This window comes from Coregonus clupeaformis, chromosome 31, assembly GCF_020615455.1.
Source record: "Coregonus clupeaformis isolate EN_2021a chromosome 31, ASM2061545v1, whole genome shotgun sequence".
Taxonomy (NCBI): domain Eukaryota; kingdom Metazoa; phylum Chordata; class Actinopteri; order Salmoniformes; family Salmonidae; genus Coregonus; species Coregonus clupeaformis.
The window spans coordinates 941,747-956,177 of NC_059222.1; the positions used below are offsets into that span (position 1 = coordinate 941,747).

General features: G+C 43.3%; 1 protein-coding gene across 1 annotated transcript in view; it reads left to right on the forward strand.

Annotated features, from left to right (window-relative positions):
• The window catches only part of LOC121546976 (ankyrin repeat and fibronectin type-III domain-containing protein 1), a 64,135-nt gene that overhangs the window by 16,309 nt on the left and 33,395 nt on the right, over positions 1-14,431 (forward strand). Inside the window, exon 6 of the mRNA XM_045209684.1 lies at positions 10,958-11,048. Within this exon, the coding sequence (XP_045065619.1) occupies positions 10,958-11,048 (91 nt within the window). The remainder of the gene's footprint in view (positions 1-10,957; positions 11,049-14,431) is intronic.

Sequence of the window (14,431 nt, forward strand, 5' to 3'; positions counted from 1 at the left end):
ATAGGCTTAACAAACATAGTCTATATGCATCATACTTTAATGCAAATAACATTATAACATTGTTAACCATTTTACTGCATTACTTTAATCACACATTGTTAACCCTTTTACTGCAATACATAAAACCCTTTTTAATAATATCTTCCACTGTACATTTCCCCATGCTTTCAAACTTGAACATTTAACATATGTAACCTTTAATCATTATTTTGGTAAATTCCAGTCCAACCTTTTTTTTTAAACTTATTTTTCTTATTTTCCTTAGTCAATGTCAATTCTCTCTCAATGTTCATTCTTCTTTGTGCGCCGTGTGTGTGTGAAATTGAAACTTCTTCATGAGTGTGTGCATGGATGTATGCACATTTCCACTGCTTCCACCTCAGGCCGTATAAACACTGCCACTGATGGGATACAGCTACACTTTAAATCGTCCCCATTTACGGGTGAGAAAGCGACACACAAAAATACAACAGTTAGCTTTCCAGCAGCTGGTAGCTTTGACCGATAAAAACATTTAGAAGGCCTCTATTCCACATGAAGGGCCTTGATAGGAATCACATATGTGACCGACCGGCTTGATTCGGTCTTATGTAGCAACATTTGAAATGATGTTTTTTACATTGGATAAAAGTAGAGACTCAGAGCTAGAAAATTGTATATCATACACTACAGTTTAGGAACAATGGGAAAGTAATTCTGCTTTGAAAGTTGATAACCTTGTAACCTCACTTTTGAGAAAATGGCCTTTGAATGTTTTGGTACACCCACTGGAGAGCTCTTCTTTGTCTACACCCATTCAGCATCGTTCACTCCCTCTTAAGCTATAGCGCCGCCCGTAAACTCAGAGCGTTGTCAGATTGCCCGTTTGTCATTTAAGAGCGTTTCGCTCTCGGAGCGTTCAGAGCGCACACTAGACGCTCTGGCCGAGGAGTAGGGTTGATCCGAGAGATCTGTCCTAACAACAGCAGTCAAGCACCCAAGCTATCTGGCTAATGTTGGCTAGCTTGCTAGCTACTTTCATTTTACTCGCCTTAGCAAATCAAATCAAATCAAATTTTATTGGTCACATGCGCCGAATACAACAGGTGCAGACATTACAGTGAAATGCTTACTTACAGCCCTTAACCAACAGTGCATTTATTTTTAACAAAAAAAAAGTTAAAATAAAACAACAACTAAAAAAGTGTTGAGAAAAAAAAGAGCAGAAGTAAAATAAAGTAACAGTAGGGAGGCTATATATACAGGGGGGTACCGTTGCAGAGTCAATGTGCGGGGGCACCGGCTAGTTGAGGTAGTTGAGGTAATATGTACATGTGGGTAGAGTTAAAGTGACTATGCATAAATAATTAACAGAGTAGCAGCAGCGTAAAAAGGATGGGGTGGGGGGGCAGTGCAAATAGTCCGGGTAGCCATGATTAGCTGTTCAGGAGTCTTATGGCTTGGGGGTAGAAGCTGTTGAGAAGTCTTTTGGACCTAGACTTGGCACTCCGGTACCGCTTGCCGTGCGGTAGCAGAGAGAACAGTCTATGACTAGGGTGGCTGGAGTCTTTGACAATTTTGAGGGCCTTCCTCTGACACTGCATGGTATAGAGGTCCTGGATGGCAGGAAGCTTGGCCCCAGTGATGTACTGGGCCGTACGCACTACCCTCTGTAGTGCCTTGCGGTCGGAGGCCAAGCAGTTGCCATACCAGGCGGTGATGCAACCAGTCAGGATGCTCTCGATGGTGCAGCTGTAGAATTTTTTGAGGATCTGAGGACCCATGCCAAATCTTTTCAGTCTCCTGAGGGGGAATAGGCTTTGTCGTGCCCTCTTCACGACTGTCTTGGTGTGTTTGGACCATGATAGTTCGTTGGTGATGTGGACACCAAGGAACTTGAAGCTCTCAACCTGTTCCACTACAGCCCCGTCGATGAGAATGGGGCGTGCACAGTCCTCTTTTTTTTCCTGTAGTCCACAATCATCTCCTTTGTCTTGGTCACGTTGAGGGAGAGGTTGTTGTCCTGGCACCACACGGCCAGATCTCTGACCTCCTCCCTATAGGCTGTCTCATCGTTGTCGGTGATCAGGCCTACCACTGTTGTGTCGTCGGCAAACTTAATGATGGTGTTGGAGTCGTGCCTGGCCATGCAGTCATGGGTGAACAGAGAGTACAGGAGGGGACTGAGCACGCACCCCTGAGGGGCCCCCGTGTTGAGGATCAGTGTGGCAGATGTGTTGTTACCTACCCTTACCACCTGGGGGCGGCCCGTCAGGAAGTCCAGGATCCAGTTGCAGAGGGAGGTGTTTAGTCCCAGGATCCTTAGTTTAGTGATGAGCTTAGAGGGCACTATGGTGTTGAATGCTGAGCTGTAGTCAATGAATAGCATTCTCACGTAGGTGTTCCTCTTGTCCAGGTGGGAAAGAGCAGTGTGGAGTGCAATAGAGATTGCATCATCTGTGGATCTGTTGGGGCGGTATGCAAATTGGAGTGGGTCTAGGGTTTCTGGGATAATGCTGTTGATGTGAGCCATGACCAGCCTTTCAAAGCACTTCATGGCTACAGATGTCAGTGCTACGGGTCGGTAGTCATTTAGGCAGGTTATCTTAGAGTCCTTGGGCACGGGGACTATGGTGGTCTGCTTGAAACATGTTGGTATTACAGACTCAGTCAGGGACATGTTGAAAATGTCAGTGAAGACACTTGCCAGTTGGTCAGCACATGCTCGGAGTACACGTCCTGGTAATCCATCTGGCCCTGCGGCCTTGTGAATGTTGACCTGCTTAAAAGTCTTACTCACATTGGCTACGGAGAGCGTGATCACATAGTCATCCGGAACAGCTGGTGCTCTCATGCATGCTTCAGTGTTGCTTGCCTCGAAGCGAGCATAGAAGTGGTTTAGCTCGTCTGGTAGGCTTGTGTCACTGGGCAGCTTGCGGCTGTGCTTCCCTTTGTAGTCTGTAATAGTTTTCAAGCCCTGCCACATCCGACGAGCGTCAGAGCCAGTGTAGTACGATTCAATCTTAGTCCTGTATTGACTCTTTGCCTGTTTGATGGTTCATCGGAGGTCATAGCGGGATTTCTTATAAGCGTCCGGGTTAGAGTCCCGTTCCTTGAAAGCGGCAGCTCTACCCTTTAGCTCAGTGCGGATGTTTCCTGTAATCCATGGCTTCTGGTTGGGGTATGTACGTACGGTCACTGTGGGGACGACATCATCGATGCACTTATTGATGAAGCTAGTGACTGATGTGGTGTACTCCTCAATGCTGTCTGAAGAATCCCAGAACATGTTCCAGTCTGTGCTAGCAAAACAGTCCTGTAGCTTAGCATCTGCGTCATCTGACCACTTTTTTATTAACCGAGTCACTGGTGCTTCCTGCTTTCGTTTTTGCTTATAAGCAGGAATCAGGAGGATAGAGTTATGGTCAGATTTGCCAAATGGAGGGCGAGGGAGAGCTTTGTATGCGTCTCTGTGTGTGGAGTAAAGGTGGTCTAAAGTTTTTTTTCCTCTGGTTGCACATTTAACATGCTGGTAGAAATTAGGTAGAACGGATTTAAGTTTCCCTGCATTAAAGTCCCCGGCCACTAGGAGCGCTGCATCTGGATGAGCGTTTTCCTGTTGATTTATGGCCTTGTACAACTCATTCAGTGCAATCTTAATGCCAGCATTGGTTTGTGGTGGTAAATAGACAGCTATGAAAAATATAGATGAAAACTCTCTTGGTAAATAGTGTTGTCTACAGCTTATCATAAGATACTCTACCTCAGGCGAGCAAAACCTAGAGACGTCCTTACTATTTGATTTTGTGCACCAGCTGTTGTTTACAAATATACACAGACAGCCACCCCTTGTCTTACCGGAGTCAGCCGTTCTATCCTGCCGATGTAGCGTATAGCCCGCTAGCTGTATGATATCCATGTCGTCGTTCAGCCACGACTCGGTGAAACATAAGATATTACAGTTTTTAATGTCCCGTTGGTAGGATAACCGTAATCTTAGGTCATCCAATTTATTTTCAAATGATTGAACGTTGGCTAATAGGATTGATGGAAGAGGCAGTTTACTCGCTCGCCGTCGGATCCTTACAAGGCACCCCGATCTACGTCCACGATATCTCCGTCTCTTCCTCACGCGAATGACGGGGATTTGGGCCTTGTCGGTGTCTGTATGATATCCTTCGCGGCCGCCTCGTTGAAGAAAAAATATTCGTCCAATACGAGGTGAGTAATCGCTGTCCTGATATCCAGAAGCTCTTTTTGGTTATAAGAGACGATGGCAGAAACATTATGTACAAAATAAATTACAAATAACGCGGAAAAACACACATAATAGTACAATTGGTTAGAGGGCTGTAAAACAGCAGCCATCTTCTCCGGCGCTGTCCCCACAGTGACCGTAAGTACATACCCCAACCAGAAGCCATGGATTACAGGAAACATCCGCACTGAGCAGAGCTGGTTAGGCTGTTTTTATGTTATCCAGGGCGTTGGTGACTGCAACTGTGCTGCTGGCAACAATTTAATTACGCTTTTTCTGCCAACGTTTACTGACACCGGCCATATTCAACGGGTGTGAGCGTTTGTACATTCGTCAGTTATTCTGTGCTCTGGCACACTCAGACGAGAGTGCTCTGAAATCGGAGTAGATAGCCAGAGCGAATTTACCAGCTACGTCTATCAACAGTTGTCGCATTGACATCATGAACATTCTATTGAAATGGTTACTTGCATAGTGGAGTCTTTTGTTAAGCTAACTAGCTAGCTAAACAATTAACCATAATCCCAACTCATGACGTTACTACCCTGCATGAATCTGCAGGTAGCTAATATCAGGCTATAACTAGCAAAGCAAATGGCTCTGAGATACAAATAATATTACTATACAGATCATGCACGTAACATTAGCTAGCGAGGCAGCCAGCTAACGTTAGCTAGCTAGCTAACAGTACACTTAAATTTGAAATGAAAACGACTTTCAGAGAAAAATAGAAACGTGTAATATCAGGAAATGTAGCTAGCTAGACTATCTTACCCGTATACATGGATGGACTCTTCTCCCTCTCTGTCACGGTTGCCCTTAGTTTGAAGATGTAATCCAGAGACAGGTGTTTTCTCCATCTCCTTAGCTATCATACTCTAATTCCACTGATTTCAAAACTCAATCTCTCGGCATGTCCAGCCCACTCATTATCTCAACCAATCATGGCTAGTGGGAAGGTAGCTATCTTTTTCTGTGGCTAAACCAACTAGGCTCGTAATTTAACAATTTTATTCGTATTTACAGATGGCAGACAAGTTTGTTATTAAGGCACATGAAAGTTCACATGTTCCAGAAGGCATTTCTGCCAAAAAGATTAAGTTTACGTTCAAATGGTTCTCCTGTGAAGTAGTGACGCGCGACAGATGCCTAGCCACTCCATTAAATGTCACATTGTTGTCATTTTATCATGTGATACTTCTGTACTCCAAAAATTCTGTTTAATTTCTACTTACTAGTCATCTGAGCACACACATATTATAAACACACACACACATAACACACACACACACACATAAACACTAGCAGCTGAAATTAATAGTCATGCCCCCCTCCGTCCTTGACTTTTCCTAAATAAGTCTATTTAACACATCTATGCTGTTAGAATTTCAATATCACAATCAGAAGTTGTGTTATAAGCAGTTTTACGAGGACATGTATTTTATTTCCGGAGCGCCAAAAAGTGACTTTTTCAAATCTTCCTACAGAGTCACATGCAGGTAAGACGTTTTGATTTGTATTTAGTATCATAAAGAGCAGATTCCAAAAAAACATACCTTTGCCAATAACTATCAAAATTGAAGACATTAGCTATATTTCAAAATATCACTTTTCCTTTGCGCTCCACACGTGAGCACTTACGTGAGCACTTACAAACTTGATATTGTTCTTTGAAATGCATTTATTTTCGTATTCTAATATAAGCCAATACCTTCATAACACAACTTAAATGTACAACTTAAACGTATTTATTAGACTGTCAAAATGGCTGCTCATTGGCGTAGTTAGGAGGGTGGCGAGGCCTGGCAGTTTAAGTGTTAAATTAGGGCAGAAAATGTTATAGCTCTGTAAGATAAACTGCTCAAACACAGTTCATTGTTTAAAGTCTCTGCTCCAATCATTGCATTAGAGAGCTCAGCAAGAGAGTTGGGACACACGCACACACACACACACACACACACACACGCACACACACGCACACACACACACACTCGCACACACACACACACACACACACACACACACACACACACACACACACACACACACACACACACACACACACACACACACACACACACAATCACACACACACACACACACAGAGAGAGAGAGCAGAAAATTAGTCTGTTTATGTGTCACATTATGTATCTACTGTATTCTAGTCATGGCTCATCCTATATAACTACTTCTGTACACACCTTTTTCTATTCATATACTGTCACTACTGTCTACACACACTATTATACAGTGCCTTCTAAAAGTATTCACACCCCTTGACTTTTTCCACATTTTGTTGTGTTACAGCCTGAATTTAAAATGGATTAAATCAAGATTTTTTGTCACTGGCCTACACACAATACCCCATAATGTGAAAGTGGAACTATATTTTTTTATTTGTACAAATTAATTCAAAATAAAAATAAAAAGCTGAAATGTCTTGAGTCAATAAGTATTCAACCACTTTGTAATGGCAAGCCTAAATTAGTTGAGGAGTAAACATTTGCGTAACAAGTCACATAATAAGTTGCTTGGACTCACTCTGTGTGCAATAATAGTCTTTAACATGATACAATTATCTGTAAGGTCCCTCAGTCGAGCAATCAATTTCAAACACAGATTCAACCACAAAGACCAGGGTGGTTTTCCAATGCCTCGCAAAGCAGGGCACCTATTGGTAGATGGGTAAATATAAAAACAAGCAGACATTGAATATCCCTTTAATAATGGTGAAGTTATTAATTGCACTTTGGATGATGTATCAATACACCCAGTCACTACAAAGATACAGGTGTATTTCCTAACTCAGTTGCCGGAGAGAAAGGAAACCGCTCAGGGATTTCACCATGAGGCCAATGGTGACTTTAAAAGAGTTAATGAGTTTAATGGCTGTGATAGGAGACAACTGAAGATGGATCAACAACATTGTATTTACTCAACAATTGATTGACAGATTGAAAAGAAGGAAGCCTGTACAGAATCAAAATATTCCAAAATATGCACCCTGTTTGCAATAAGGCACTAAGGTAATACTGCAAAAATTGTGGCAAATCAATTAACTTTTTGTCCTGAATAATAAAGTGTTATGTTTGGGGCAAATCCAATATAACACATTGCTGAGTACCACTCTCTATATTTTCAAGCATAGTGGTGACTGCGTCATGTTATGGGTATGCATGTAATCGATAAGGACTTGGGAGGGAGTTTTTCAGGATAAAAAAGGAGCTAAGACAAAATGCTAGAGGAAAACCTGGTTCAATCTGCTTTCCACCAGTCACTGGGAGATTAATTCACCTTTCAGAAGGATAATAACCTAAAACACAAGGCCAAATCTACAATGGAGTTGCTTACCAAGAAGACAGTGAATGTTCTTGAGTGGCCGAGTTACAGATTTTACTTACATTTACTTGAAAATCTTAGTGAGTCTGTTCTCAGTTTATATATAGAGTATATACAGTGCATTCGGAAAGTATTCTGACCCCTTCACTTTTTCCACATTTTGTTACATTACAGCCTTATTCTAAAATTGATTAAATTAATAAACATCCTCATCAATCGACACACAATACCCCATCATTACAAAGTGAAAACAGGTTGTTAGAGTGTTTAGCAAATTTATGTTACAAAAATAAAATAAAAATACCTTATTTACATAAGTATTCAGCCCCTTTGCTATGAGACTCGACATTTAGCTCAGGTGCATCCTGTTTCCATTGATCATCCTTGAGATGTTTCTACAACTTGATTGGAGTCCACCTGTGGTAAATTCAATTGATTGGACATGATTTGGAAAGGCACACACCTGTCTATATAAGGTCCCACAGTTGACAGTGCATGTCAGAGCAAAAACCAAGCCATGAGGTCGAAGGAATTGTCCTTAGAGCGCCGAGACAGGATTGTGTCGAGGCACAGATGTGGAGAAGGGTACCAAAACATTTCTGCAGCATGGAAGGTCCCCAAGAACACAGTGGCCTCCATCATACTTAAATGGAAGAAGTTTGGAACCACCAAGATACTTCCTACAGCTGGCCGCCCGGCCAAACTGAACAATCGGGGGAGAAGGGCCTTGGTCAGGGAGGTGACCAAGAACCGGATGGTCATTCTGACAGAGCTCCAGAGTTCCTCTGTGGAGATGGGAGAACCTTCTAGAAGGACATTCATCTCTGCAGCATTCCACCAATCAGGCCTTTATGGGAGAGTGGCCAGACAGAAGCCACTCCTCAGTAAAAGGCACATGACAGCCCTCTTGGAGTTTGCCAAAAGGCATCTAAAGGACTCTGACCATGAGAAACAAGATTATCTAGTCTGATGAAACCAAGATTGAACTCTTTGGTCTAAATGCCAGACATCATGTCTGGAGGAAACCTGGCACCATCCCTACAGTGAAGCATGGTGGTGGCAGCATCATGCTGTGGGGATGTTTTTCAGCGGCAGGGACTAGTCAGGATGGAGGGAAAGATGAACGGACCAAAGTACAGAGAAAGATCCTTGATGAGAACCTGCACCAGAGGGCTCAGGACCTCAGACTGGGGCGAAGGTTCACCTTCCAACAGGACAACGACCCTAAGCACACAGCCAAGACAACACAGGAGTGGCTTCGGGACAAGTCTCTGAATGTCTTTGAGTGGTCCTGCCAGAGCCCAGACTTGAACCCAATCTAACATATCTGGAGAGACCTGGAAATAGCTATGCAGCGACTCTCCCCATCCAACCTGACAGAGCTTGAGAGGATCTGCAGAGAAAAATGGAAGAAACTCCCCAAATTCAAGTGTGCCAAGCTTGTAGCGTCATACCCAAGAAGACTCAAGGCTGTAATCGCTGCCAAAGGTGCTTCAACAAAGTACTGAGTAAATGGTCTGAATACTTATGTAAATGTGATATTTCAGTATTTTTTATAGATTTGCAAAAACTTCAAATAACTTGTTTTTGCTTTGTCATTATGGGGTATTGTGTGTAGATTGATGAGGGGAAAAAACTATTGTATCCATTTTAGAATAAGGCTGTAACGTGACAAAATGTGTAAAAAGTCAAGGGGTCTGAATACTTTCCAAATGTACTGTACACTGAGTAAACAAAACAGTAAGAATACCTGCTCTTTCTATGACATAGACTGACCAAGTGAATCCAGGTGAAAGCTATGATCCCTTATTTGTTTCACTTGTTAAATCCACTTAAATCAGTGTAGATGAAGGGGAGGAGATTAAAGCCTTGAGACAATTGAGACATGGATTGTGTATATGTGCCATTCAGAAGGCCCATTGCAAGGCAAAATATTTAAGTGCCCTTGAACCGGGCATGGTAGTAGGTGCCAGACGCACTGGTGTCCCGTGTGTATCATGAATGGTTAACCACCAAAAGGACATCCAGCCAAGTTGACACAACTGTGGGAAGCGTAGGAGTCAACATAGGCCAGCATCCCTGTGGAACGCTTTCGACACCTTGTAGAGTAGAGGCTGTTTTGAGGGCAAAAGGTGGGGGTGCAACTCAATATTAATTAATTAATGTTTTGTATACTTAGTGTATATTTATATTCCGGGCTCTGACATTGCTCGTTCTGATATTTCTTAATTTTTACTTTTGGGATTATGTTCATATTGTTTTGTATTGCTAGGTATTATTACTGTACTGTTGGAGCTAAAAACAAGCATTTCGCTGCACCTGCGATAACATCTGCAAATCTGTGTACGTGACTAATAAACGTTGATTTCATTTGATTTTATATATCATATGTAAAACAGCAGCTTGTTATCCCACCTAATACACAACCTGATTTTAGCCAGATGCTCCCTGGATATTATTGTGCAGGAGAAATCCCCATGAGAAACACTCTTTTTACACCACTTCGATACGGAAGTGACTTTTTCGTAGCAGGTTAGGAGAACTTACGCAGCAGGTTAGGATAATTAATGTAGCAGGTTAGGATAATTAGGTTAAGGTTAGGAAAAGGATTAGGGTTAGCGAAAACGCTCTACTAACCTGCCAAGAAAATCACTTCCTGTCGTAGCTGTATCAAAGTGGCGTGAAAAGTGAGTGTCTCTTGTCACCATGCCGCCCCTTGGCCCAGTGCAGTACAACGGGAGCCACCGTCACATGACAGGGGTCAGCGCGGGGTCAGGAAGTGGCTGGCGGCTGCCTGATTGATCTGGCTGAGAAAGGGGAGAGCAGGCTGGTTCCACAGCAAGGCCATGTGTTGTGTTACTGGTGGTGCTGGTGGTGGTAGGCAGTAGTAGACATGGGATGGGAGGCTCCCACACACACTGGGATAAATGATACATATGGATGCTTGCACACAGAGATGGAGATAGAAACTCATACACACACACTGCAACACAGACACGTTGGGATGCATAGAGACATGGAGATGGAAGTGGCTGTGGGGTCATGCTGTAATAGCCATAGTTCATCGAGGGGTCAAGGAAACCTGATGTTGGGCCCGGCCTCAGCGTGTTATGGTCAGCTGCGGAGGCACTCGATAGTAAGCAGCTTTTCCTCTGGGCTTTGTTACATCAAAGCACACACACACAGTATGAGACATGCAGGGACAAACATTGCCACCCAATGTACTGTATATGCTATGAAAGAGAATAGATCATTTGTCAACTGCATCACTATTAGAGACACTTCTTGCAAGTAATTAAAAATACCCATTAATAATTTAAACATTTTATTTACTCACAGTGCATTGTGCTAATGCCATCTCTTTGTGTTGTTCTGTGACAGGGGACATATTACTATGTCCAGGTGTCTGCCTACAACATGAAGGGATGGGGTCCTGCCCAGACCTCCACCCCGTCCTGCGCTTCCCCCTCCAGTAAGTCCACCTCTCTATCCCCTCCTTTGTGTGTGTGTATATGTGTGTGTTCGTGCGTGCATCCGTGCATGCATGTGTGTGTCCGTTCATGCGTGTGTCGTGCTGTTCTCATTGAACCCGCATCTAATGTGTCCTCTGAGCAGAATTTCCATGGTATTGGGTGGGTGGTGGTTGGCAGCTGGACCCCCCATCCAGGCCGGACGTCAATGTGTGTAACCGTAGCCGTGTGTTTGGGCCAATGAGATCAGCCAATGAGATCAGTGGTGTGAAGTCATCCAAGTCAACAGCTGAAGAGATGAGTGGCCAGAACAGTTCTCTATTTATTTTCTTCTTTCTCAATCTTTCGATATCTGTTTCTCTTCCTTTATCTCTCCCTTTTTCTTTTGTGCTCTCTCTTTTTCGATCTCTGTCTCTTCCTCCCCTCTCTCTCTCCTTCCCTCTATCTCTAGCTCTCTCCCTCTCTCTCTCTCAGTAAGGACACAAGGAGAGGAAGCCAGTTTAGATTATTTAGATGTACCCGACCCTAAGTCGCTTCCCCATTCCGAGTGGGATTCCCGACGGCATGGTGTGGGATGAGTTTTAGAGCATGTGCCTAAAAACCTCAAAGTGAGTCAACTGGTGTTGACTTTCTTATGTCTCTCAATACCTGACCTGAATGTCCATGGTAGGAGAGAGAGGGAGAGGTAAGTGCAGTGTATGACAGTAGAATAGACAGTTTGTACTCCGGCTTTTAGAACACATTCAATATATATATACGTTAGTGTATACGTAACATATATAATTGTTTATCTGCACGCGCGTGTTCATTTTAAGCATGTTTCTGTATTTCCGTACTTCTGTAAAAAATATTAAACACATACATACATACAGTGGCTTGCGAAAGTATTCACCCCCTTGGTATATTTCCTATTTTGTTACAACCTGGAATTAAAATGCATTTTTGGGGGGTTTGTACAATTTGATTTACACAATATGCATACCATTTTGATGATACAAAATATTTTTTCTTGTGAAACAAACAGGAAATAAGACAAAAAAAAACAGAAAACTTGAGCGTGCATAACTATTCACTCCCCCAAAGGTAATACTTTGTAGAGCCACCTTTTGCAGCAATTACAGCTGCAAGTCTCTTGGGGTATGTCTCTATAAACTTGGCACATCTAGCCACTGGGATTATTGCCCAAACCACTGGAGTGTTGCTTTAGCAGTATGCTTAGGGTCATTGTCCTGCTGGAAGGTGAACCTCCATCCCAGTCTCAAATCTCTGGAAGACTGAAACAAGCTTCTCTCAAGAATTTCCCTGTATTTAGCGCCATCCATCATTCCTTCAATTCTGACCAGTTTCCCAGTCCCTGCCGATGAAAAACATCCCCACAGCATGATGCTGCCACCACCATCCTTCACTGTGGGGATGGTGTTCTCGGGGTGATGAGAGGTGTTGGGTTTGCGCCAGACATAGCGTTTTTCTTGATGGCCAAAAAACTCATTTGTAGTCTCATCTGACCAGAGTACCTTCTTCAATGTGTTAAGCAATGGATTTTTTCTGTCCACTTTTCCGTAAAGCCCAGCTCTGTGGAGTGTACGGCTTAAAGTGGTCCTATGGACAGATACTCCAATCCCCGCTGTGGAGCTTTGCAGCTCCTTCAGGGTTATCTTTGGTCTCTTTGTTGCCTCTCTGATTAATGCCCTCCTTGCCTGGTCCGTGATTTGTGGGCGGCCCTCTCTTGGCAGGTTTGTTGTGGTGCCATATTCTTTTTTTTTATATATATAATGGATTTAATGGTGCTCTGTGGGATGTTCAAAGTTTCTGATATTTTTTTATAACCCAACCCTGATCTGTACTTCTCCATAACTTTGTCCCTGACCTGTTTGGAGAGCTCCATGGTCTTCATGGTGCTGCTTGCTTTGTGGTGCCCGTTGTTTAGTGGTGTTGCAGTCTCTGGGGCCTTTCAGAACAGGTGTATATACAGTGGGGGAAAAAAGTATTTAGTCAGCCACCAATTGTGCAAGTTCTCCCACTTAAAAAGATGAGAGAGGCCTGTAATTTTCATCATAGGAACTATGACAGACAAATTGAGAGAAAAAAAATCCAGAAAATCACATTGTAGGATTTTTAATGAATTTATTTGCAAATTATGGTGGAAAGTAAGTATTTGGTCACATACAAACAAGCAAGATTTCTGGCTCTCACAGACCTGTAACCTCTTCTTTAAGAGGCTCCTCTGTCCTCCACTCGTTACCTGTATTAATGGCACCTGTTTGAACTTGTTATCAGTATAAAAGACACCTGTCCACAACCTCAAACAGTCACACTCCAAACTCCACTATGGCCAAGACCAAAGAGCTGTCAAAGGACACCAGAAACAAAATTGTAGACCTGCACCAGGCTGGGAAGACTGAATCTGCAATAGGTAAGCAGCTTGGTTTGAATAAATCAACTGTGGGAGCAATTATTAGGAAATGGAAGACATACAAGACCACTGATAATCTACCTCGATCTGGGGCTCCACGCAAGATCTCACCCCGTGGGGTCAAAATGATCACAAGAACGGTGAGCAAAAATCCCAGAACCACACGGGGGGACCTAGTGAATGACCTGCAGAGAGCTGGGACCAAAGTAACAAAGCCTACCATCAGTAACACACTACGCCGCCAGGGACTCAAATCCTGCAGTGCCAGACGTGTCCCCCTGCTTAAGCCAGTACATGTCCAGGGCCGTCTGAAGTTTGCTAGAGTGCATTTGGATGATCCAGAAGAGGATTGGGAGAATGTCATATGGTCAGATGAAACCAAAATATAACTTTTTGGTAAAAACTCAACTCATCATGTTTGGAGGACAAAGCATGCTGAGTTGCATCCAAAGAACACCATACCTACTGTGAAGCATGGGGGTGGAAACATCATGCTTTGGGGCTGTTTTTCTGCAAAGTGACCAGGACGACTGATCCGTGTAAAGGAAAGAATGAATGGGGCCATGTATCGTGAGATTTTGAGTGAAAACCTCCTTCCATCAGCAAGGGCATTGAAGATGAAACGTGGCTGGGTCTTTCAGCATGACAATGATCCCATACACACCGCCCGGGCAACGAAGGAGTGGCTTCGTAAGAAGCATTTCAAGGTCCTGGAGTGGCCTAGCCAGTCTCCAGATCTCAACCCCATAGAAAATCTTTGGAGTGAGTTGAAAGTCCGTGTTGCCCAGCGACAGCCCCAAAACATCACTGCTCTAGAGGAGATCTGCATGGAGGAATGGGCCAAAATACCAGCAACAGTGTGTAAAAACCTTGTGAAGACTTACAGAAAACGTTTGACCTGTGTCATTGCCAACAAAGGGTATATAACAAAGTATTGAGAAACTTTTGTTATTGACCAAATACTTATTTTCC